The 25,326-nt window shown below is 39.3% G+C and overlaps 4 protein-coding genes, 1 long non-coding RNA gene and 1 pseudogene across 6 annotated transcripts in view; 1 reads left to right on the forward strand and 5 right to left on the reverse strand.

Moving 5' to 3' along the window:
• LOC105357177 overlaps window positions 1–25,326 on the forward strand; it is a 302,080-nt gene that overhangs the window by 178,474 nt on the left and 98,280 nt on the right. The gene's annotated exons all lie outside the window — the stretch shown is intronic.
• LOC105354697 lies at window positions 559–4,099 on the reverse strand. Its single transcript, XR_002872860.1, has 6 exons — window positions 3,834–4,099; window positions 2,861–3,089; window positions 2,570–2,729; window positions 2,293–2,472; window positions 2,023–2,179; window positions 559–991 (listed from the first exon to the last, which is right to left on the reverse strand). It is a non-coding gene; the product is annotated as an uncharacterized LOC105354697 (long non-coding RNA).
• Window positions 7,047–8,116, reverse strand: LOC101159877 (cerebellin-1-like). Its single transcript, XM_011491729.3, has 3 exons — window positions 7,894–8,116; window positions 7,654–7,791; window positions 7,047–7,456 (listed from the first exon to the last, which is right to left on the reverse strand). Exons 1-3 carry the CDS (start codon window positions 8,021–8,023, stop codon window positions 7,182–7,184), a joined length of 543 nt encoding a protein of 180 aa, XP_011490031.1. The 5' UTR covers window positions 8,024–8,116; the 3' UTR covers window positions 7,047–7,181.
• Window positions 13,087–14,399, reverse strand: LOC111947065 (complement C1q-like protein 2). The gene is made up of 3 exons (XM_023952932.1): window positions 14,214–14,399; window positions 13,952–14,089; window positions 13,087–13,567 (listed from the first exon to the last, which is right to left on the reverse strand). The coding sequence occupies exons 1-3, from the start codon at window positions 14,347–14,349 to the stop codon at window positions 13,296–13,298; spliced, it is 546 nt and encodes a 181-aa protein (XP_023808700.1). The 5' UTR covers window positions 14,350–14,399; the 3' UTR covers window positions 13,087–13,295.
• On the reverse strand, window positions 16,661–17,939 carry LOC105357179 (complement C1q subcomponent subunit B-like). The gene is made up of 3 exons (XM_023952931.1): window positions 17,758–17,939; window positions 17,496–17,633; window positions 16,661–17,114 (listed from the first exon to the last, which is right to left on the reverse strand). Exons 1-3 carry the CDS (start codon window positions 17,891–17,893, stop codon window positions 16,843–16,845), a joined length of 546 nt encoding a protein of 181 aa, XP_023808699.1. The 5' UTR covers window positions 17,894–17,939; the 3' UTR covers window positions 16,661–16,842.
• On the reverse strand, window positions 21,405–22,681 carry LOC101157101 (annotated as a pseudogene).

Consider the following 25,326-nt stretch of genomic DNA (forward strand, 5'->3'; position numbering starts at 1 on the left):
TGATCATATGCTTCTTAACTCTTGCTCCTAAGGGTCCCTTAGGAGCAAGAGTTAAGCTATAATGAGAAAAGACATCACTGAGACAAATGAGGTTGAGTTGAGATAACGGTTTGAGCAATAATTAAGAAGTGGGAGAGACGAACCTAAGACGCTCATGAGACAAATCTGAGAAGAATGAGTCCTAAAAGAGATCTCATCGTTGTCTGTCTGATGTCTCTTTCATGTCTTAATCATTTCTCTTGAATGTCTAACCAAAGCCGTTAATGAGAATGATATTTGAGATATATTTGAGAAAGAAAAGAGAATTTATTTTTATAGCAGTGGTCGCCAATCCTGGTCCTCAAGGGCCACCATCCTGTAGGGTTTAGATGTTTCTTTGCTCCCCAGATGTGAATCAACAGGTGATTAACCACCTCCTGCAGAACTTGAGGAGGCAATTCAACCACTGCAGCAGATCTGTTAGAGCAGGAAAACAGCTAAAACATCCAGAACAGTGACCTTCAAGGACCAGGATGGGAGACCACTGATATACAGTAACAGTAAAAACAATACTAGAAATGTAAATGCTTTACACTTTATTTGGGCAGCACCATCATCAGTACAGCATTTGAATTGTGGTAGCAGTATTAGACAGTTTTTAAAATATTAAATGCATTAAGTACATGAACCGTGGCATACTCAATCTGGTTGACATGCTGGTCATGAATACTTCCAGATTTTAAACAACACACTGAAAAAAAACAACATTATAAAAACAAACATAAAAACATTCTCTGAAACTTGCAGACTATCAAATCCATGAACCAATTTGAGAACCAAATTAAGATTAAAAATAAGAAAAAAGATGGAAGAGAAACCAGTCCGCATACTGTAGATCATAGCAGTTGCCTTAGAACCTGCTCTGCCCTACATTTGCTGACAACGGCTTTCTTGAGCTTGGCCTCTTCAATTTGTTCCCAACCAGGTAGAGTGGCACATCTCAGGACATCAGCTGTAAGACAAGAACATTAAAATCTGGCATGAGTAAATTGATAATAGACCGCACATAACAAACAAAGATAACACTTCAAGCTAGAAGCAAACTGTAGTTTTATAAAAGCAGCTGCATAATGCTACCATAAGATTACGTTTCTGTCATCCCTAAAAGCAGCCACACGTCGCTAGAGAGGACATCTGTTTCAGTTAAAAGAATTGAAATGCAGCATACTATGGGCATTAACTATTTAACAAATAAGGTTCAAATCTGTTTCATTTCATTTTTCATGATACAGTCCAGATCAAACATTTAAGAAATGATCAAAAGTCACATTTTGCATGGTTGGCTCTTAAGGGAAAAATAATACCCATGTCTTCATTGGGACGCTGAGGGCTGATCGTGTCAGACGGCAAACTGTGGAATAAGATATTTCAACGAATATATATTATGCTATGATTAAGAATTTTGTGGTCAATATTTTTTGGATTGTTCAGAATATTTCCATTAGTTTTTTAAATGAGAGCACTTTGGCTTAGGTCTTTGTTCTGTTTGAGACTGAAGAATTATCCCTTAGTGGTACAAAAGTAAAGATTGGAAAAAAGTCTGTTATACTTAGAAAACTTCATAAAGCCACCCTTTAAATTGTATTTTATTTCTTTTAATGTGACACAATCTTGCTATTTAAATCAAATTACCCCAAAATAAGGATTTTCAAAGCTAAATTTTAGGTTAGCCAGGGCTGCTCATTCCTGGTCCTTGGGATCCATCACCCTGCCTGTTTTCTAGATCTCCAAGCCCTGCTAGCTGTTGATCAGCTCAACCAGACGTCTCCACATTCTGACTGGATGAACACACCTGGTCCAGGTAATCAGCAGCAAGCAATTCAGGGAGAGTTGGAAAACAAGCAGGCTGGTAGATCTCAAGGACCAGGGATGAGCAGCCCTGAGTTAGATTAATAAAAGATTAATTAGAATAATTAACTGCAGGTCATGATTAACTAACCACACCCAAAAATGAATCGCATGACAGCACTCATGAATATGTACCTTTGCAGAAACTCCAGGGTTGAAGCCAGCTCAGTTGGATAATGACTGTTAAAGCAGAAGTAGCTTCTGAACATCAGGCACAGTGCTGCAATGTTGTTGTGTACGATGGAGCGGTTCCAACTCAGCATGAACCTCCTTGGGGAAAAGCAAGACTGTCCTAAAGACAGAACAATGGATAAAGTAAACATGTCACTCATGTACAGTGTACAAAGACAAAACCTTTAGAATAATTTAACACTGGAAACTAATAACAGTTGGAGTCAACGGCACCTGCTGCAGCTGGACCTCGTCTGCATCTTCTACAAGAACATGGCATCCTCCTCATTAAAGTAGCAGAGCAGAAGAAAGCGCATCTCTTTAACATCTCATCTCTTCTGAGCAGCCACTCTGCTCTCCCTGCATCATCTGCAGCCTTTTAGAGTTTGGAAAAACGTCTTGCTTTCATCATTTCTGCAAAAAGAGTGCAAACCATTTCCTTCCTTAGTCTTGGGCCAGGTCTCTTTCCAAAGACTCTCCAAAGACTGCACAAATTCCTCAGAAAACTTACTCCATGGAATTTCAAAGCTGTCCTCCCAGTCAATGTATGTACAGTCCTTGGCTTCTGGAAGATGTGGATGACAAACTTCTCGGTGACTATAACAAAAGTGATGATGATTGTGTTGGTGAGGTCTCAACAGATGATGATGTGCTGTTCTCTGGCGTTTGGTCTGCAACAAAAAACAAACAAACAAACAGTATAAGTGTATTAAGTTTATACTGTACTGTCAGTGTGTTACCATTCATATTCATATCCACTTCCGTGCATTACAAAAACTCATTTGTAATGTTTGACACTCACATTTCAATTTCCAGAAAGCAAGACGTATCCGGGCTTGAACAGGTCTCAAAGCTGGCAGCAAGTCAGCCTCTTCTATGAATCGTAGATCCTCATACAACTCCATTTATTCCAATGGACTGCAAGTGTTCTTCCAGGATGTCTTTTGTGGCTCTGGTAGGACCTCCATAATGGCAGTGTGGAGGAACATGGGTTCTGATTCACTCATTTTCACGTGTAGAATTTAGATCACCTTGAAGCAGAGAGGGGGAAAAAAACATGATGTACACACATTTTATACAGCACAAAGTAAGATCTGGAAAGGTTTTTAAATATGATTTATGATTCACTAAAATCCTCGTACATATCAGTGTTGACATTTGTTGGCTTAGCTACATCTGTACTCTCTAAACATCTCCACCACTGACAGAGGGCTGAGAACATGTTTCCCTAATATGCATACTTAAATTTTCAGATTATGCTTTCTAGACATGTGAGCAGTTAATGATGACTTTATTTAAACACATGTCCATAACCAGTTTCAAAAGATGACATGCCAGGCCAAACGTCTGCAAGATGATCTTTTAAACAAGATAAAAGCTTATACAGCGTAAAAATTGAACATACAGTGAAACTGCACATTTTGAAGTTTGCAATAATGGAAATGGTCTGTGGTGTCGTCACACTGTGAATGGGATGAACCCTGCAGACCCTTAACTTAATGAAGAGCAAAATGTCTTCCAACAGTTACTTAGCACTCACGCCTTTGGAAAAATATCGAGGCTCATTCCTGTAAACTCTGCACTGCAAATAACTCTTCAATGTCTCTATTTTTTATTACAAAAAGCACAAGTAAACCTTTATAAAATTTAATAATTACTTATACAGCCAAAGCCACCGCGAGTAGCCCAGACGTCTGCATTACTGGCAGAGCTAGCTTAAACACCTTTAGCATTCAACTGAGTTCAGAGTTGGAGGAAAGAAATCGCAAACTTACCGTGCAAACTTCAAAGATTTTATTTGAATCTTTTCCAGACAAGCAAAAAAAATGTTGGAGATTCATCCCACGGATTGTTAAAACGCAGAAAAAATACGACAAACGGTCGTCAAAAGTCTCTCGTTCTCTGCACTTCTCCCGCTTGCAGATTCCGGCCCGTTGGTGACGTCAACCACAGAGTTTTCCCTCCCACCGTGATCAACCAATCAGAAATCTGTGTCAAGTGAGGCTGTGATACAGTTTAAAATTCAAATCGGGTTACTCCAGGCTTCTGTTAGTTCAATATGATGCAGACTAAAATCAAGAAAACAGAAAATATTTTCAGCTTGTAAGGCTGCATGAAGGGGGATTTTTAAAGACAAAGATAAAGTAACTCAAACTGAACCCCATAAATCTGTACCACCCTAAAGTTGATTTATTTCTTTGATTATTTTTATTTGTGTATTTTATTTGTTTCAAATGTAAGATCTATTTTTTGTTCACTTTAAGGTGATCCAAATATGATCCCAAATGTCCTTTATTTAGTTCAGACATCAATGTGTTAAATGTTTTATACCCACCAACATATAAGTGTGCGTATATGCACTTATGAGTGTATGCATGTGTGCCAGTGCATGCGTGTTTGTGTTTAACTAAACCTAGCACCATTAACCCAACATACATTCTTGTTCATTTATGTTTATCTAAGCAGTCAAAAAAAAGTTTATTAAATCGACACTGCAACGTTGTCTTGAAATTTCATGTTTTTTAAAAAGTTTCAAAAATATGTCTTTTGAGGACATGACCGTCTTAATGATTTAACTTTTTTTTCTTGAAATTGTAATTAAGTTATATAAATATGTAAGCAATAAACAACTTTTTTAAGTTGAACATAAATAAAATAAAAAATATTTTCTCGAGATGAACTGTAATGGTGTCATCATGAGACTCATTTTAGGGCTTGTACTACTCTCATTTTTCTTTTTGCTGAGACAATAAAAAAATAGGCTAAAACAAGATCTAAGTTATTGAGCAACGAGAGACAGAACCATTTATGTCTTTCACTGAGACGTAACTGAGATAGGGATTTGAAGTAAGGATATCAAATTGAGACAAACTTGAGCGCAACATAATATGGCTCATTTTTCTCTCAATTGAGATCTGGAGAAGAGACAGTTGTGAGAGAATTTTGAGATCTCAAACAGTGCTCACTGTGAGACTTATTTCTCAGGAGAAATGTTTGAGAAGAATGAGAAAAGCAGTTTAGTCTCAAACAGTTCTCATTTATGTCTAGGAGACGTAAATGTGACAGAAACGAGATCTCATCTTCAGTTTTGCTTTGCTATGGGAATAGATTGTTCCCCCGACCAAAGTTCTTCAATTTTTTCTGTTTGTTGAAACCGGGTTGAACTGTCCTCTTAGAGAAGCATCCAGAGCACACGTGAGCCCAGGTTTGATGACTTAGGTCATCTACAGTACTTTTAGCGGGACTTTTTTAAGGTCCTATGGACACAACAGTTTACCTCAGGTCTGCAATTTTTCTTGACCTCGGGAGTGTTTGACCACCTGGTTCTGGTCAAACATGAACTTTGAGTGGACAGACTGTATTATCAATGGATTGCAATATAAACAATATGTATCTCTACTCTTTCAAACTCTTTGCATTTGGTTGTTTCCAATGAATATGGGAGAATCTTTTACTGATCAAGTTTTCTTGGTTATGTTGTGGGGCGGCTGTGGTGAAAAGGTACAGCAGTCAGCCTCTCATCAGAAGATTGCAGGTTTTGGTTTTGCCCCTTGCGCGTCCATTTGTCAAAGTTTCCTTAGAATACTGCACCCCATTATGTTCCTGGTGGTTATAGCTTGGAACTAGTGTAAGTCAGCGGAGTCATCATCTGTCTGTGTGTGTAAAGGGGACTGTGACTACATAGCGCTTTTCAGCTTTCTAGTAAGGTAGAAAAGCGCTAAATACAACTTGTATAGGGGGGCTGCTTGAAATCTACACTTCTAGTCATTTTAGAGCCCTGTGATGAATCACATCTGAACTGGACAGTCCAAAAACCTAGATGGGTCTTGGGTCCTCACTCTTGCATTCCAACAATTATCATCAAATGGATAAACCAGGACCTGATTGGTTCTGGTTCTCCCAGTATTTATGACCTCCACATTTCACCTCCTTGCCTCTGTCCTGTCAGGTTCCCCCATTGGGCCTGGAGGTCATGAGGGCATCATCTTGGTGGCTGTAGTTAGCCTTTGAGTTGGTGTAAAGTATGTGTGCTTGGCTAGTTGAATATTTTATACTTTATTTCATGGTTCGAGTAAATAGTTGATTCTGATTGGCTGCAGAGTGTGGATTAAAAAGTGATATACCTCAATGATAATCCACACCTAAAACAGAAGTTCTAGTCATTTAGCCCAAATGTTCTACAGGATATCACTGTGTTGGTCCACAGTTATCACAACTGATTTTCTAGTTTCCTTTAGCCTGTTTGGTAAATTTGATCATTTTGAAGACCAGGACGCAGCAGAAGAGAAAAATAAAAAAGAACATGGAAAGGAAGAAATTAGATACGAAGAGGAATTGAACATATTTGTCTTTAGGTTTTGTTTCTTTGAAGCAAAGTTTTGATTCATCATCTGGTCAAAAACAAGCAGTAAGATGTAAACTTTCCCTCTGACATTATGCTTTATTTTTGCTAAAAAAGCAATTCAAACCAAAACTATAACAAGATTAAAGTACAAAAATTCATTGAATACATAGTTCTTTTCTAAATGACCATGGAATAAGTGGGATAATGTCCTACGAAATGCACATTATCTGAAATAAATTGACTTCCATAAATTTCTAATAATTCACACCTCGTCGGGCATTATCCTATACTTCTTTGATAAGTTTGGGCACATATAGAATTGTAATTCTTTAAAAGCATATTTTCCCCGCAGATTGTTTCCCACATTATTAAAACACGATAAATGGAGAATTAAGGAATTTGTTGTACACTGATTAATCCCACCAATGGAAAATGCAATTTTTCGTAAGAAGTGTAAGATGAGAATTTTCCTTTTAATTGTTGTAGTTGGGTTGTTTTTTGTGTATGTACATTTCATTTCATTATTTAAAGAGTCTTATTTGTTGCTTTCTACCTTATTTCCAAAAACAACAGAGGTGAAAAGCGTTTGTTTCTTTGAAAAACCTGCACGTCAAAACTCAGAAAAAGAAAACATACTGAAAAATATTTTTATACAGTCTTTATTTGGTTATTGGTTTCTCATATTCCAATTAATTACTTTTTTAATGATAAAAGCATTATGTGAAGATTATGATTCTGAATGTTGCAACACTTTCTCCAGCCATTGTGTTGAGGCGTTTCAGGCAGACTCCATGGGGAAAACAAGGAAGCCAGTGAAGGTGCTGAGCCGACTCTGATCTGCGATGGCACTGCCCCGCATCAGCCGGACGTAGACTCTGTCTCCCTTCTCCAGTTCCAAAGCTGCCCCATTTGAGCCGCTGCCTTGATCTTTTGCTTTGATCTCAAAGATGTCCTCCCCATTTTTCTTCAGTCCAGCTCTCAGCGTCATACTACTTCCGACAACCCCAGTGATCCGTAAGTAGTAGAGTCCCTTTACTGGAGCCGTGAAAACACCTGCAGTGGAAACACAGGCAGAGATTCAAGCTGTTTTCTGGTCCCTTAACTGCATGGGTTACAGATAAGAGCTCTGTCTCTCTCAACAAGTTTGTTTTACAAAATGTCCAAAGAACACAAAAGTCATTTATTATGGTTGAATAAGTAGCAGACAAATGGATTGCTCCAATTTTGATGTGGTGCCAGGTGAGCGGTACCTGTCTCTGTGTCGTATGCATTTCCAATGTTGGTTAAGACCTTCTTGTAAACCAGGGTTTGATCAGCAGCAACAGGCCCAGTGATGGTCCACGTAGTCTGTTCAAGAAGAGCCACTGAGAATGCCACCTGGGAAGTCACTGCAGGAAATCAGTAGATTTGATTACCGTAAATTAGAAAAATGGATGCATACGTGTATGAATGTGTCCTCAGTGTCAACAGGTGAAGGTCAGCAAACTTGCCCGTGTTTTCGCTGTCTCTCTCTAGCTGCTCCACTCTGGAAATCAGCTGGCGGAGTATAACATCTGCAGGGTTCTGAGCCCCAACCAGACTGCAGGCAAGAGCCACCAGAAGAAAGTAGCTGGACATCATCTCTGCTGAAGGAGAACCAGGCGGAGAGCAGAGTAACGGAGACAGACTCCCTCATTTATACACGCCTGAGCCTGATCTCTGAACCTGGAGAAACTGTTTGAACAACTCTGTTTAATGATTCGCTGATTACAGTTCGAAACTGTTTAGTTAAAGGTTATCCTTAATGCTGCTAAACAAACAGCTCATATCTGTTTGTCAACTAAACTTACGCAACAGTCAGCAGACATTTGGCCAGCTCTAAATGTGACAGGCAAGTAAAGAAAAGTCAAATGTTCTATCAGTGGTTTTCTATGGTCAACATCCCGCTCGAAGACCTTCATCTTAATTTTGACAGAGGGATCAAGATTCAGAAACCTTTCCACCGATAGAAACCTACAGGTTTAAAAAGTCTGTCAGGTCGTCATCTTTTAGAGATGTCCTAAAAACATCTGTATTTCTCAGATGAAAGTCAAAAATGAGAAAAATTGAGTTTTTCTGGGCTCATATAAACTGAATCTGCAGTTCTGGTGCACTAAAGCCCAAGTCCTTTGATTTGGAAAAAAAAAGAGTTTTATTGGTCTGGTCCAGTGAATCGTTGAATACAGCATAAAACTGAATCAATGCTGCTGGTTTGACAAGTTTGCATGCTGCAGGGCTACTGCAAGGAGCACATTGTTGAAGAATTGTTTTTCTGGGCTCATATAAACTGAATCTGCAGTTCTGGTGCACTAAACTAACTAACCCTAACCCTAACCCTTTTAAGATATTTTTCACAATTTCTTTGCATTTTTTAAAACATTAAAATCGTGATGCTAAAATGAAAGTTTCAGAAGAAAGCATGACTAAAAGCAACGGAAGTTGGATGTTTTTATTTCTTTGACAGACTTGCAAGTTTGTACCTAAGCAGACAAAACTGATTCTAGATGGTTCTTACTAGAGATGTTACAAAATAAAATAACGTCAACTTCTCTGTCTTGTTGAAGCCAAACTCTGTTGAGTTACATGAGGCTCCAGGACCAAAACACTTCCTATCCTTACTGTTCCTGGCATTTCTGCTGCATCTACATTGGAAAAACCAGGAATCCTGTGAAAGTGCTGAGCCGACTCTGGTCAGCAATGGTCAAGTTTGGCTAAATCTGGAAGTAGACCCGGTCACCCTGCTCCAGTTCAAGAGCCAACCTGTTTGAGGATCTAACGTGTGTTTCTGCTGTTTGGTAAATTGCAAACATGTTCCAACTTCCATTGCTTTTAGTCATTTTTGTCTTCTGAAACTTTTTTTTTCTATTGTGTTGAATTAGAGCATTCTGGATCTGATATTTTGCTTTTTTATTTATTTCTTCTTAAATGTTAGAGGTTGATGGTGGTATAAAAGTAAAAGTTGGAAGTCTGTTATAGTAAAACTTCATAAAGCCACGGTTTTTGTTGTATTTTAACTGTGCCACAATGTCAGGAATTTAAATGAAAATATCTCAAAATGAGGCTTTTCAAAGCAATTTTTTTGTTATGTTGAATTTTTTTAATTTGGTTAATTGAGGACAGGGCAGGATAAATTAATTAACCCTTGTGCTATCATAGATATCCTAGGCACTTTATCTGCGGGAGTTGGGTCATCTAGACCCACTAGACAGTTCTCTGAACCTTTTTTCTTTTTTTTTTACTTGTCCTGTCCAACAGCTGGGCAGGCAGATGAGAGCTGACGGCCTCTTGTGTTGGACATATTTTACTTTAACAAGAGGGGTTATTAATCTTCAGACAAACCAAAGGTATGTCTGAATAAACCCCTTTTGTAATTGAAGCCAAACTTTATTAATTTCAATCATGTTTGAAAATCTTTGGTGTTGGACTGGACGGAAAAGGAAAGAAGGGAAGAAGAGAGAGGAGAGGGATGTTAGAGAGAGGGGGGGGTTAAGAGGGTGATAATAGGAGGGGGGGGGGATAAGACCATGAAGCAGCATAAAGCAACAAGTTTACTGGTTGTTTATCATTACGGTAAGGTTCAAATGTAGTACAAAAAGGGCGGGGCCTGTCCACACACACACTCAAATGTTATCAACACACCTGCTGGCTGAAAAAAATGTCCACATGTCAACATGTACACAAAACCGATAGTGTTCACACACGCATACTTATGCCTTTAAACCGACTAGTGTGAAATATTTCAGTCATTCAATCATGCAAACTGTTAGTGCAAAGGTGAGCTAACACCTGTGCTCAGGTGAGTGTTTATGTTTTTCTAAAATGGACGGTGGAATGTGAAAAGAAGGAAGGAGAGTGCCCAGCCATCCCCACACCAAGACCCCAGCCGCAGCAGCAGCGGCAGCCGGAACCCCCAACGCCACACAGCAGGCAGGGAACAACCGCCCCCTGGGCGACCCAGTCCGCCACCCAGGCCAGGGCCAGCAGGACCGCCGCGAGGCCCGAGAGCCAGAGAGCAGGGAGGCACGGAGGGAAATGGAGCGCCGCCCCAGCCCAACCAGGAGGGCAGCCCCCCCGCCGCGCCGGGAGAGCCCAACGCAGGGCCCCACCCGAGAATGGCGCCCACAGCCCCAGACGAGCAGCCCATCACCCCCCAGGAGTTTCGGGCATCCCCCCACCCCAACCCCAGGTACGAGCCAGGACCCCCCAAGGGAGACCCGCTCCGCACTCCAGGCAGCCACCCACCCGGCCCACGGTTGGTCCAGGGAGGAGCAAGGCAGGGGCCAGACGCCCCTGCCCAGGAGGGAAGCGCCCCGGGGAGAAAGGGGGCCCACCAGGGGTGTTGTAAACTTGGCCCGACCAGGCTCGGCCACAGTTAGAGCACCCAGAGGCAAGGACCAGAACCCACCCCCCAGGCCTGAACCTTTTTTCTTCAATGATTTGTGATCTTCACTGGTGTCCATGGATTACATGAAACCTTTCCACCTTTATCCACCTTTGTCATGGTAGGGAGAACGCGTCAATGTAAGGGTGGGGTCATCTAAGATAGCACAAAGGTTACGGCTAACATATCTGCCATTAAAAATACTGTTTTCTTCAGGAACTTCAACTATCTCTGAATTCTCCATCGTTGTCCTATCTGAGTTGGAACATTTGTAGGGATTAAAATACCTAATACTTTGCCTGATGGTTTTTATTTTTAAATTAAATTTATGAACCTTTCGTGTTTACTGCTTGTTGACCGTAGTCGTCAGCACAGGGGAGCGACTCCAGGGACGAGCAGCTCGCCTGGTTGAGACCCGCTCATTAAAAACTCAACAGCTGGAGGTTCAGCATGATGAGGCACTTATTCACTTCTCATACAACCTCATTCAACATGTACTGCCTTTTTAGAAGAACCTTCCATTCCATAACAGACTCTGATTCATGCTCGCACATCCCGACGGTGTCAAAGGCACCACGACAATCTTAGAATATAATAGTTATTTTACAAAACTACAGAGATCAGCAGCACAAGTATGAAAGAGCTGCATGTGGCTCCATAGCCCCAGGTTGCTGACCCCTTTGTTAGAACAACCCCCATATGTTAATGATTCATTGAAAGTTCACCCAATGTATGTTATTTGATTGGTTCGTTAAAAGAACATCTTATGTAAATATTCTACTTCTGCTAATTTCAGACAAAAAAAAATAAGTTAAACACAGATAAGTGAGTTTAGTTTTGTTTGTTGAGCATCATTTCCCATCAGACTTTCAAATAGGTTGTTGCCCTGACCAAAGTCCTTCAGTCGTTCTCTGTTTGTTGAAACCGGGTTGAACCTTTCTCTTTGAGAAGCATCCAGAGCACATGTGAGCCCAGGTTTGGTGTCTTAGGTCCTCCACAGTACTTTTAGTGGGACATTTTTAAGGTCTTCTTAAGGTCACAACAGTTTCCCTAAAGTCTGCATTTTTCAAATGTTCTATCAGTGGTCTTCTGTGGTCAACATCCCGCTCGAAGACCTTCGCCTTAATTTTGACAGGGGATCAAGATTCAGACACTTTTCCAAAGATTAAAAAAATCCAGGTTTAAAAAATCGGTCAGGTCTTCATCTTTTAAAGATGTCCTAAAAACATCTGTATTTCTCAGATGACAGTCAAAAATGAGAAAAATTGAGTTTTTCTGGGCTCATATAAACTGAATCTGCAGTTCTGGTACACTAAAGCCCAAGTCCTTTGATTTGGTAAACAAAAAGAGTTTTATTGGTCTCGTCCAGTGAATCGTTGAATACAGCATAAAACTGAATCAATGCTGCTGGTTTGACAAGTTTGCATGCTGCAGGGCTACTGCAAGAAGCACATTGTTGAAGAATTGCACAAACGCAAATATTAGCACAAACAGCAAACCATATCCAGCGACTTCAACCTTTAAAAGAAAAACTTTTAAAGTGTAATTGTGAAAAATGGAAATTAAGACAGAAAAACAGAAAAGGGGACTTGGACTTCAGACGCGGAATTGAGTGATGCTTAAGTCTCACATGCAGAGACTTGAGACTTCACTTAAGACTTTAATGCCGTCTAACACAGACACTACGTACATTTTGCGCATATTGCACAGTTGAATATTGGTCATACGTCAATATATTGGAAAAAGTGAGAAAAGTTGTGGTAATTAAGTAAAATTCTACAGATGTATCATGATTGAATCACATTAAAACCACAGAAGAAGTATGTATTAACCACACAAAGAACATGTATATCCCCCAGATGATGAACTGTGCGCGATTATTGTGCTGTTTATGTGCAATTCATTAGTGATTCCTGCATCAATAACATAATTTAAAAGTGAAATCTGCACCGTATACGCAATATAAAGTGGTAGATGCTTGAAAAGTCTGTTAGACATACATGGAGCGGTCGTAGAAAGCCAAAATGTATGTATGTATCTCCCAAAAATTACGCACAACTGCGTAAGATTTAAGTAATAATTTCCATATAAACTTTGTTTAATATGTGTAAAAATCTGAAGAGTTTTGAAAGCAGAAGCTCGAACTGCATATATATGCGCGTACAAAGACTGCATATTTGAGGTTGATGTGAACATAAATTAAGAGTTTTGATATATACATAAAACCAACATGAATTTAGACTTTAAGCTTTTCAAGAATTTTTTTTACAATGACTAAAAGCAATGGAAGTTGGATGTTTTTATTTTGTTGTCAGACCTGCAAGTTTGTACTCGAGCAAACAAAACTGATTCTAGATGGTTTTTACTAGAGATGTTACAAAATAAAATAACGTCAACTTCTCTGTCTTGTTGAAGCCATACTCTGTTGAGCTACATGAGGCTCCAGGACCAAAACACTTCCCATCCTTGTTGTTTCTGGCATTTCTGCTGCGTCTACATTGGAAAAACCAGGAATCCGGTGAAGGTGCTGAGCCGACTCTGGTCAGCAATGCTCATATTTGGCCAAATCTGGACGTAGACCCGGTCACCCTGCTCCAGTTCCAGAGCCATCCCGTTTGAGGCACCAGCCTGTGTTTCTGCTATTTGGTAGATTGCAAACATGTTCTGTCCATTCTTTATGATTCCTGCGTTTAATTTCCCATTTCTCCCAGCAATCCCAGTGACTCTGAAGTAGTAGAGCCCTTTGAATGGGGCCATAAAGATGCCTGCGGTTAAAGGAGGGGAGAAATGGAGGGAGAAGTTAGTGGTGTGTCCCACACTCCCAAGGAATGAGTTGAGATTCTTTATTTCATTCACACAACAAACACAGTCAATCCCTCCAAAAATCAATGAGTTTGTTTTGGAAAGAATCCAGAGAACATATGATCGTGACACAATGTGTAACCAGCATCCGTCAAAGAGCAGTTTGCAAAAACGACGGATCAGCAAACTGCTCAGTTGCAAAGATTTTACCTTTAGTTCCTGTTTTAACCCTAGAATGAGTAAGACACTCAATTGAGGAGCATCAAGCAAAGTAACAAGGTGAAGCAGCAGCTGTATAGGATGTTTCATTAGGTTAGATGACAAGTCAGAGACCCTTTGAGCCATACCTGTCTCTGGGTCGTATCCATTCCCGATGTTGGTTACGACCTTCTTGAATTCAAGGGTTTTGTCTGCGTCGAACGGCCCCACAATGGTCCATTGCTGAGTCTCAAGAAGCGCAGCAGAGAAAGCCACCTGAGGTCTCGCTGTGGGAGGCCAGATGTTTTCATTAGAGACAGGAAGTGGACAAAATGCAGCTTTAGGGAAAGCCAGAGAAACACCTGCAGACATCCTGCAGGAGAGCAGATGAGCGGAGTTCAGACAGCTTACCTGATACCTCCCTCTGGAGCTCCTCCACTTTGGTTGTTAGCTGTTGCACTTTGGTGTTAAGTTCTTGCAGTGAAGGGTCCTGAGCCCCCACCAAACCACAGGCAAGAGCCACCAGAAGAAACCAGCTGGACATCATCTCTGCTAAAGGAGAACCAGGCTTAGAGCAGGCTGGGGATCTGAGACCAAGAGGCTAATTTATACATATTTGGGTCTGACCTCTGGACTGAGAGAAAGTTCATTTTGAAATGGTTGTTTAATGATTCCTCAAACCTGGTTTGGTGTCTGACAGGAGCTTTACATCATTTCCCAACAGGGGCTAATCAGATCAATATTTTTTGACAAGTGGCCTTGACAATCAGTAGGATGTCTGATTTCTGTCACTAAACAACAGAGAATAAGAGTTAATCTGAGGCTCATTCCATTGATTTTAGGCCAGCCTCATCACCTAGAATTAACTTTATAATTCTGGTTATGAAACTTATATTATATAATGACAGAAACCAAACAAAACCAGTTTTATACAGGTTATCAAGGCTGACTTTGACCAAAAACATGAACTGATTAGCCCCTGTTAGGAAATAATGTTCTATCAATAAAGATAGTTTGTCATCAAATTTCAAACCAGTTTGCTGAGAGAATGAAGGAGCCAGGGTACCTGAGGCGGCGTGGATCAGGTCTATGTTTTACCCATGGGGAAAACAGAAAATGTTATTTTTAGGGATCCTTTTAGCAATTACACCTTAATTCCAGTGCAAAATTCCATTGTTTCTGTTTATTCGTGAGCTTTGGGCTCAGATGGAATTACAAAGCAATGAGCAATACTACACTGAATTAAACGATCAATATTTATTTATGTAGGATTTGAGTGTCAAAAACCAAAACTGCATCAAATCCAGACGGACAAAATGTCTTTTATTCTGAAGCAAGAGGAGCAGCTTGAATGGTGCAGCCACAACGTTCAAACACAAGAAGGCTCTGAACAAAGCAGATTCTGTATTACAAGTTGAAAAAAACAGACAAGTTTGGATGTGTCCAGATTCCCTCATTACTCACTACTTAGTTCACTACGGGGCACTGACCTTTTTGTTAGAGGTGTTCAAATGCCAAAATCCAGTATCCTAGAAATTTTCCAGAAGTCTCTGCAAAGCCTAGTATGCATCAATGCTCACTTGATTGGCCAATATATACCACAATGCATTGCCTTTTATTTAATTCTGATTTGAAAAAAGTATAATTTTATTTTCTTTTTTAAATCATCCAACTTTTCATCATCAGATAACAGTGAATTCATAAATAGCCTTTCTCCATGTGTCTGAAATCCTTTCAAATACTTTAAACTGGATTTTAACTTTTTGTGCTCTCAACTTCTTCCATTGCTTTTTTTAAAGAAAAACAATTAAGGCTAGGGTCAAACAACAGGAATTTTCCTACAGAGTTTTGTTGTAAAAGTAAAAAAAATCAAAATTTACATCAGAAATAAAGGTATTTCAACCCTTTGACCGTTTTTTTAATTTATACACATTCTGGTCTGACCTTTTGAATCAGAATCAGAATCCTTTTATTGTCATTGTACATGGTGATACAATGAAATTGTAGCAGCCTTGGAGTGGTAAAGATAAACTAAAATAAAATAAAATGAAATAAGATAAAATAAAAAAAGTTTCTGAAAGAAGGTTCTGTTTAAAGCAGTTTTGTTAATGATTCCTCAAAGAAATAAATATTCACTAATATGTCAATATGTATGTTTTTTTTTAAATACTTAATTTACAATTTTAGAATATGATTTAATCTGAGGCTCATTCCACCGATTTTAGGCCAGTCTCATCACCCAAAATTAATTTCGTATTTCTGGTTATGAAATGGTTATTATTATTTATTGAAAGAAACCAAGCAAAACCAGTTTCTACAGGTTATCCTGGGAACTGCAAGACACACCTGAGCCCACCTTGACATGTGGCGGCATCTGTCTATGGCCCTCTATAGGCACGGACAACCCAAAACCGTACGGTTATTTTGACCAATTAAAAGACTGAATTGTAGCTGTTTATTTCCCAATAGACATTTATGGGATTGTGGCTTCTTACTATGACACGCATTTTAACATGGTGTACTATATTCCACAATTTACCATCCGGCACGTACCCCATTAATTTCTGATTACGAGCGCCTTGTCTGACTTTTCACTTATGTAATAGATATTAGTTGTGGTGGTATTGCATAGTTTTGACTTAACTCTGTTCAAAACACTGGTTGTCGTTTGAATGTGCATTTTTGAGGCCGGTGTGAACATAGAATTAGAGTTTTTGGTATGTCCATAATAACAAATAAGGATTTCAACATTTTGTTGTTTTAAGATATCTTCAAATTTTTTTAGAACATTTTTACTCAAACATTAAAATCATGTCGCTAAAATGAAAGTTTAAAAAGAAAAACATGACTAAAACCAATGAAAGTTGGAATGCTTTTTATTTAATTGACAGACTTGTAAGTTTGTACTCGAGCAGACAAAACTGATCCTAGATGGTTCTTAGAGAAGTTTCAAAATAAAATAACTTCAGCTTCTCTGTATTGTGAAAGCCAATACCAAAATCACTCCCCATTCTTGCTTTTCCTGGCATTTCTGCTGTGTCTACATTGGAAAAACCAGGAATCCGGTGAAGGTGCTGAGCCGACTCTGGTCAGCAATGGTCAAGTTTGGCCAAATCTGGACGTAGACCCGGTCACCCTGCTCCAGTTCCAGAGCCATCCCGTTTGTGGCGCCGGCCTGTGTTCCTGCTTTTTGGTAGATTGCAAACATGTTCTGTCCATTTTTTTTGAGTCCTGCGTTTAATTCCCCATTGCTCCCAGCAATTCCAGTGACTCTGAAGTAGTAGAGCCCTTTGACTGGGGCCGTGAAGATACCTGCGGTTAAAGGAGAGAAATGGAGGGAGAAGTTAGTGGTCTGTCCCACACTCCAACTGAATGAGTTGAGATTCTTTATTTCATTCCCACAACAAACACAGTCAATCCCTGCAAAAATCAATGAGTTTGTTTTGGAAAGAATCCAGAGAACATATGATCGTGACACAATGTGTAACCAGCATCCGTCAAAGAGCAGTTTGCAAAAACGACGGATCAGCAAACTGCTCAGTCGCAAATATTTTACCTCTAGTTCCTGTTTTAACCCTAGAATGAGTAAGACACTCAATTGAGGAACATCAAGCAAAGTAACAAGGTGAAGCAGCAGCTGTATAGGATGTTTCATTAGGTTAGATGACAAGTCAGAGACCCTTTGAGCCATACCTGTCTCTGGGTCGTATCCATTCCCGATGTTGGTTACGACCTTCTTGAATTCAAGGGTTTTGTCTGCGTCGAACGGCCCTACAATGGTCCATTGCTGAGTCTCAAGAAGCGCAGCAGAGAAAGCCACCTGAGGTCTCGCTGTGGGAGGCCAGATGTTTTCATTAGAGACAGGAAGTGGACAAAATGCAGCTTTAGGGAAAGCCAGAGAAACACCTGCCGACATCCTGCAGGAGAGCAGATGAGCGGAGTTCAGACAGCTTACCTGATACCTCCCTCTGGAGCTCCTCCACTTTGGTTGTTAGCTGTTGCACTTTGGTGTTAAGTTCTTGCAGTGAAGGGTCCTGAGCCCCCACCAAACCACAGGCAAGAGCCACCAGAAGAAACCAGCTGGACATCATCTCTGCTGAAGGAGAACCAGGCTTAGAGCAGGCTGGGGATCTGAGACCAAGAGGCTTATTTATACACATTTGGGTCTGACCTCTGGACTGAGAGAAAGTTCATTTTGAAATGGTTGTTTAATGATTCCTCAAACCTGGTTTGGTGTCTGACAGGAGCTTTACATCATTTCCCAACAGGGGCTAATCAGATCAATATTTTTTGACAAGTGGCCTTGACAATCAGTAGAATGTCTGATTTCTGTCACTAAACAACAGAGAATAAGAGTTATTCTGAGGCTCATTCCATTGATTTTAGGCCAGCCTCATCACCTAGAATTAACTTTATAATTCTGGTTATGAAACTTATATTATATAATGACAGAAACCAAACAAAACCAGTTTTATACAGGTTATCAAGGCTGACTTTGACCAAAAACATGAACTGATTAGCCTCTGTTAGGAAATAATGTTCTATCAATAAAGATAGTTTGTCATCAAATGTCAAACCAGTTTGCTGAGAGAATGAAGGAGCCAGGGTACCTGAGGCGGCGTGGATCAGGTCTATGTTTTACCCATGGGGAAAACAGAAAATGTTATTTTTAGGGATCCTTTTAGCAATTACACCTTAATTCCAGTGCAAAATTCCATTGTTTCTGTTTATTCGTTAGTTTTAGGTTTAGACATAGAATAAAGGCCTGTTCACACCGGGACGAATTTCGCCGGTGATTTTCTCCGACGTTTAATGCCTCGTGACTAAACAAAGGACACCAATGAGAGTGTGCACACCGACGCGAAAAAACGCCACGCGTCAAAGCGTCAAAAAAAAAAACGCCTCGGCTTCTTTTTTTTTTTTTTGACGCCTCGCGTCGAAATCTATTCGACCAATGAGAATGGCGTTTTTGCACACGTGTCTGGAGCTTCTGAAGTTACAGTAAAACACAACTTGGGAGCGCTCAAACACAAAACTGCCTTGCTGAGCACACATACCAGCGAAGAAGATAGACGCCAAGTAGCGTCTACACTGCCACGAAGAAATAATGACAGACATTCTAAAATATCCCCGAACCAAGCACCAGTTGGAGCTACTGGTGCTTGAAATATTCATGTTTTCTTTGTATTATTCTGACAAGCGCGTAAATACTTGCTCTCTTCTTCTGAGTGAAAAGCAACGTAAAGTTGCGCAGCGCCACCTTGTGTACAGGAGTATTTCTGTTTACATTAAGCGCCATCTAATGTCAGGGAATGAAATTGCATGTTCGCTCGGCTCATCGTCAGCAAAAATCGCCTGGGTGTGAACACAAAAAACGTGGCGAAAAACGCTGGCGAATAACGCCTGGCGAATATTCGTCCCGGTGTGTACGGGCCTTAACAAAGCAATGAGCAATTACACACTGCATTAAACAATCTATATTTATTCATGGAAGATTTGAGTGTCAAAAACCAAAACTGCATCAAATCCATACAGACAAAATGTACTATGCTAAAACCCAGTATCCTAGAAATGTTCCAGAAGTCTCTGCAAAGCCTAGTACGCATCAATGCTCACTTGATTGGCCAATATATACCACAATGCATTGCCTTTTATTTATTTTAATGTGATCAAGTTAAATAAGTGAATAAGTTAAACTACTTTTAGCTGGATTTTAATTGTTTGTGCCCACCACGTCTTTCATTTCTAGAGTAAGTATTGCTTTTTTAAGAAAGAAAAAGTTTTGTTGCAAAATATCAAAATTTACAACAGAAATAAAGATATTTAAACCTTTTGATCACTTTTTTTTAATTCAATACTGTATTTGAGACAAATATTGGAGAAGATGGGTGGAACTTCTTTTTCCCAATTTGGTTATTTTATTTTAACTTCTTGCATCACTGGGGGGTGATGTTTTACTTTTTGGCAGGTGGGTGGACCTATTGCAGGAGTATGTTTTTACTTCAGAGAGGATAATCTATATTCTTCCCTACATCCAACATTTTGAGATATTGTACATAAGCCTTACAGGAAACACTTTGACCACTGAATATTGTGAAAGTAGCTCTTCAAAGAGTCGAGAGGAGTAGTCAGAGCCTAATGAGAACACGCGAAAGAAGCAGCAGATTGTGAAAATATTTATAAAAAATTTAAAAAGAGGATATTTTAAGTTTTTTATTTCAAATAAATCCTTTCTTTCCAAAATGCATTTCCATTTTTTAAATATTCTTTTTGCAACTTCATGAGGAGGAAATGCGTCTTTTCTTTTAACAAAACAACCTCCCTACCCTTCAGGGGAAGAAAACAGTAGTTAAGTATAATTAACTCAAATATTAAACAATCCTAGTAATGACTCTGAACTGGTTTCTTTTCATTCCTCGTGAGATTCCTCCAACAGGAAGCTTTTATGTCATCTGACAGTTGTTTAGTCTGTAAATGCACACAATTAACAAAAACATTGAGTAGACATGCAATCCAGTCTGTTTGGATTGTTTCTATGTTAGTCAAAATAACTTTTAATTGATTAAATCTCAAAAATAAAGGATGTTTATTCAATTAACAACAAAAATCAAATGTGTAAATAAATGCACCAGACAGACAGATTTGCTTTGGTAAAATAATTTCGCTTGACACAAATCAACTTGTTTTATGATGTCTGAAAACTTTTGTATTTTGTAGACACTTTCTTACTTTAAAACTAAGCTTATCGTGTTTTGGAGATTATTTTATTTTGAAATCAGTCCGTCTAAATTGTGATTCTCTTCGGTCCCGAACCCAGAATGGTCCGGATCAGTCCAGGCTCCGTCAGTGGCCGGTCCTCGGTCTGATGCTCCGCGGTGAGTCGGCAGGTTGGACGGATCGTCTGCAGTGATGGCGGAGGGGTCGGAGGTGCTCGCGCCTGAAGAGCTCGCGCCCTGTCGGGATGGAGGAGCCTCCGTTATCCTGAAGGAGCGCACCAGGATCAGCCTCAGATTAAGTCATATTCTGAAGTCATAAACTAAGTCACTTAAAAAATGCATATATATTGACATATTGGTGAATATTCATGTCTTTGAGGAATCATTAGCAGAACCAATTAAAAACAGAACCTTCTATCAGTCCAGAGGTCAGACCCAAATGAGCCAGGCGGTCTCAGGTCCCCAGGCTCTAAGTCTTGTTTTTACTTCAGCAGAGACGATGTCCAGTTAGAGCTGTGATACGATTATCTTTTTTTGTGTGTGTAATCAGTTAATCATGTCCTGTCATTAATTAAACGAAATGATGTATTTTCAAATTAACCCAAAAATTGCTGTGAAAAGCCTCATTTTAAGATATTTACATTTAAATTCTTGACATTGTGGCACAGTAAAAAGTAAAAAACAACAAGAAACGGGGGCTCGTGAAGTTTTTTACACTAACAGACTTCCAACCTTTACTTACACCACAAAGTAGTTTTTTTTCCAACCTTGAACATTTAAGAAAAACAAATAAACAAAATATCAGATCCAGAATTCTCTATTTCAACACAAACATATAAAAACAAATGTTTCAGAAGAAAAACATGACTAAAAGCAATGAAAGTGCGATGTTCTTATTTCTTTGACCGACTTTTAAGTTTGTACTCGAGCAGACAAAACTGATTCTAGATGGTTCTTACTTGAGATGTTTCAAAATAAAATAACTCCAACTTCTCTGTCTTGTGGAAGCCAAGCTCTGGTGTGGCCCTATTGAGCTACATGAGGCTCCAGGACCAAGACACTTCCTATCCTTACTGTTCCTGGCATTTCTGCTGCGTCTACATTGAAAAAAACAGGAATCCTGTGAAGATGCTGAGCCGACTCTGGTCAGCAATGCTCATATTTGGCCAAATCTGGACGTAGACCCGATCACCCTGCTCCAGTTCCAGAGCCATCCCGTTTCAGGCGCTAGCAGTTTCTCCTGTGTTCTTATAGGTTGCAAACATGTTCTGTCCATTCTTTATGATTCCTGCGTTTGTATAACCATTGCTCCCAGCAATCCCAGTGACTCTGAAGTAGTAGAGCCCTTTGACTGGGGCCGTGAAGATACCTGCGGTTATTGGAGAGAAATGGAGAGAGAAGTTAGTGGTCGGTCCAACACTCAAACTGAATGAGTTGAGATTCTTTATTTCATTCACACAACAAATACAGTCAATCCCTACAAAAATCAATGAGTTTGTTTTGGAAAGAATCCAGAAAACATATGATCGTGACACAATGTGTAACCAGCATCCGTCAAAGAGCAGTTTGCAAAAACGACGGATCAGCAAACTGCTCAGTTGCAAAGGTTTTACCTTTAGTTCTTGTTTGAACCCAAGAATGAGTAAGACACTCAATTGAGGAGCATCAAACAAAGTCAGAAAGTGAAGCAGCAGCTGTATAGGATGTTTCATTAGGTTAGATGACAAGTCAGAGACCCTTTGAGCCATACCTGTCTCTGGGTCGTATCCATTCCCGATGTTGGTTACGACCTTCTTGAATTCAAGGGTTTTGTCTGCGTCGAACGGCCCCACAATGGTCCATTGCTGAGTCTCAAGAAGCGCAGCAGAGAAAGCCACCTGAGGTCTCGCTGTGGGAGGCCAGATGTTTTCATTAGAGACAGGAAGTGGACAAAATGCAGCTTTAGGGAAAGCCAGAGAAACACCTGCAGACATCCTGCAGGAGAGCAGATGAGCGGAGTTCAGACAGCTTACCTGATACCTCCCTCTGGAGCTCCTCCACTTTGGTTGTTAGCTGTTGCACTTTGGTGTTAAGTTCTTGCAGTGAAGGGTCCTGAGCCCCCACCAAACCACAGGCAAGAGCCACCAGAAAAAAACAGCTGGACATCATCTCTGCTGAAGGAGAACCAGGCTTAGAGCAGGCCGGTGGACGTGATACCAAGTAGCTAATTCATACACATTTGGGTCTGACCTCTGGACTTTGATAAGATTCTGTTTAAGGCGGTTCTGTTTATGATTCCTCAAAGATATAAATATTCACCAATATGTCAATACATATGTTTTTTATTTATTTAATTAATTCATGATTTGAGAAAATGACCTAATCTGAGGCTCATTCCATTGATTGTAGGCCAGCCTCATCACTCAGAATTAACTTTATATTTGTGGTTATCACACTTATATTATTTAATGACAGAAACCAAATAAAAACAGTTTATACAGGTTATCAAGGCTGACTTTGACCAAAAACATTAACTGATTTGTCCCTGTTGGGAAATAAAGTTCTATCAATAAAGATATTTTGTCATCAAACGTCAAACCAGGTTGCTGAGCAGTTAAAGGATCCTGGGTACCTGGGGTAGCGTGATCACATTCATGTTCTGCTAATACCAAGGGGAAAATAGAAAATGTCTTTATTTTAGAGATCCTTTTAGCAGTTACAACTTAATATGATGACTTACTGTTAAAGGCAAATTCAAAAAATGAGATTAGCCAGAGTCAGGTCAGGTCAATAAGAAAATAAGGTCTATTATTTTCATTTTTTCAGTTTCTTCGTGGGTTTTAAGCTCAGACACGGAATTACAAAGCAATGAGCAATAACACACTGAAATAAACTATTAATATTTATTTATTTATTAAAAATGTGGGTTTCAAAAAACCAAAACTGCATCAAATCCAGACAGACAAAATGTCTTTTATTCTGAAGCAAGAGGAGCAGCTTGACTTGTGCAGCCACAACATTCAAACACAAGAAGGCTCTGAACAAAGCAGATTCTGTACAGGTAAGTAAGAAAAAAAAGAAAAGTTTTGGTTTGTCCAGATTCCTTCACTACTTAGTTCACTACGGGGAACTGACCTTTTTCTTTTTAGAGGTGTCCAAAAATCCAGTATCCTAGAAATTTTCCAGAAGTATCAAAAGCCCAGTACGCATCAATGCTCACTAGTTTGGGGAATATATACCACGATGCACTGCCTTTTATTTAATTTTAATGTAAATAAGTTAAATAAGTGAATAAGAAGTATTTTAATTTATTTTGTATATGTCATCCAACTTTTCATCATCAGATAACAGTGGATTTATAAAAAGCTTCTCTGCATGTCTGAAGCACATTTAAATTACTTTTAACAGGATTTTAACTGTTTGTGCTCGCAACTTCTTCCATTGCTTTTTTTAAGACTAAAAAATCGCAGACTAGGGTCAAACAAGAGGAATTTCTTTCAGTTTTGTCGTAAAAAAATCATTTGTTGTTTTAATATAATATCAGTTGTTTTATTTTTAACTTCTTGCATTACTGGGGGGGGGGGGGGTGTTTTACTTATTGGCAGGTGGGTGGACCTATTGCTGGAGTACGAACTCTTTTTACTTCAGACAGGGATTCATTTATTTTGTTCTCTTCATCCGACATTTTGAGATATTGTACATAAGCCTTACAGGAAAATCTTTGACCTCTAAATATTGTGCAAGTAGCTCTTCAAAGAGTCGAGGGGAAGAGGAGTCAGAGCCTAATGAGAACACGCTAAAGAAGCAGCAGATTATGGCAATAGTAATATAAATATATATATATATATATATATATATATATATATATATATATATATATATATAAGTTTTGTGTTTCAAATAGATACTGTCTTTATAAAAACATTTCCATTTTTTAAACATTGTTTTTGCTGGTTTCTTTTCCTTCCTGGTGAGATTCCTCAAACAGGAAGCTTATATGTCATCTGATATAGTTGTTTAGTCTGTAAATGCGCACAATTAACAGAAACATTGCTGGCTACACATGTAATCCAGTCTGTTTGGATTGTTTATATGTTAGTCAAAATAACTTTTGATCGATTAACTCTCTAAAATAAAGGATTTTCAGTTAAATACAAAATCAAAGTGTAAATAAGTGCATCAGACAGACAGATTTGATTTAGTAAAATAATTTCACTTGACACAAATCACTTGTTTTATGATGTCAGAGAGCTTTTATATTTTGTAGACACTAGGGCTGCACGATATGACGATAACTTGCGATATGCGATATGAGGGATTAATATTGCGATAACGATATAATTTGCGGTATATAAACAAATGGCGAAACAACCAAAAACATCATTCCCATTTTATTGCAACAGTTTAAGAATTATACTCCAAATGACCCTCGTTGACATAGGATGGAACATCTAACATAAAAGGGCTCCATCTGATTGGTCAACAACCCTAAAGAGTCTATCCGATTGGTCAAATGCATAAAGGGATTTATTTGATTCGTTAAATAATTTGAGCTGCCATAAGATTGTTTTAGCACATTTAAGGTAACCATTTATTGCATTTTTTGCTGTGTTTTGCGATATGCATATTGCACAGCTTGATCTTGCGATAACGATAAATTTGCGGTATATTGTGCAGGCCTAGTAGACACTTTCTTACTTTAAAACTAAGTTTATCCTGTTTTGGAGATTATTTTATTTTGAAATCAGTCCTTCTAGATGTGGATTCTCCTCGGACCCGAACCCAGAATGGTCCGGATCAGTCCAGGCTCCGTCAGTGGCCGGTCCTCG

The sequence above is a fragment of the Oryzias latipes genome, chromosome 24 (assembly GCF_002234675.1).
Source record: "Oryzias latipes chromosome 24, ASM223467v1".
NCBI lineage: Eukaryota > Metazoa > Chordata > Actinopteri > Beloniformes > Adrianichthyidae > Oryzias > Oryzias latipes.

Coding starts and splice junctions, on each gene's coding strand:
- LOC105357179 (XM_023952931.1), bottom strand. CDS start 17,893: ATGATGTCCAGCTGGTTTCTTCTGGTGGCTCTTGCCTGTGGTTTGGTG. Junction 17,634..17,757: donor GCTCCAGAGGGAGGTATCAG/GTAAGCTGTCTG, acceptor GGCCTCCCACAG/CGAGACCTCAGGTGGCTTTC. Junction 17,115..17,495: donor TGGATACGACCCAGAGACAG/GTATGGCTCAAA, acceptor CTTTAACCGCAG/GTATCTTCACGGCCCCAGTC.
- LOC111947065 (XM_023952932.1), bottom strand. CDS start 14,349: ATGATGTCCAGCTGGTTTCTTCTGGTGGCTCTTGCCTGTGGTTTGGTG. Junction 14,090..14,213: donor GCTCCAGAGGGAGGTATCAG/GTAAGCTGTCTG, acceptor GGCCTCCCACAG/CGAGACCTCAGGTGGCTTTC. Junction 13,568..13,951: donor TGGATACGACCCAGAGACAG/GTATGGCTCAAA, acceptor CTTTAACCGCAG/GCATCTTTATGGCCCCATTC.
- LOC101159877 (XM_011491729.3), bottom strand. CDS start 8,023: ATGATGTCCAGCTACTTTCTTCTGGTGGCTCTTGCCTGCAGTCTGGTT. Junction 7,792..7,893: donor GAGAGACAGCGAAAACACGG/GCAAGTTTGCTG, acceptor GATTTCCTGCAG/TGACTTCCCAGGTGGCATTC. Junction 7,457..7,653: donor TGCATACGACACAGAGACAG/GTACCGCTCACC, acceptor TTTCCACTGCAG/GTGTTTTCACGGCTCCAGTA.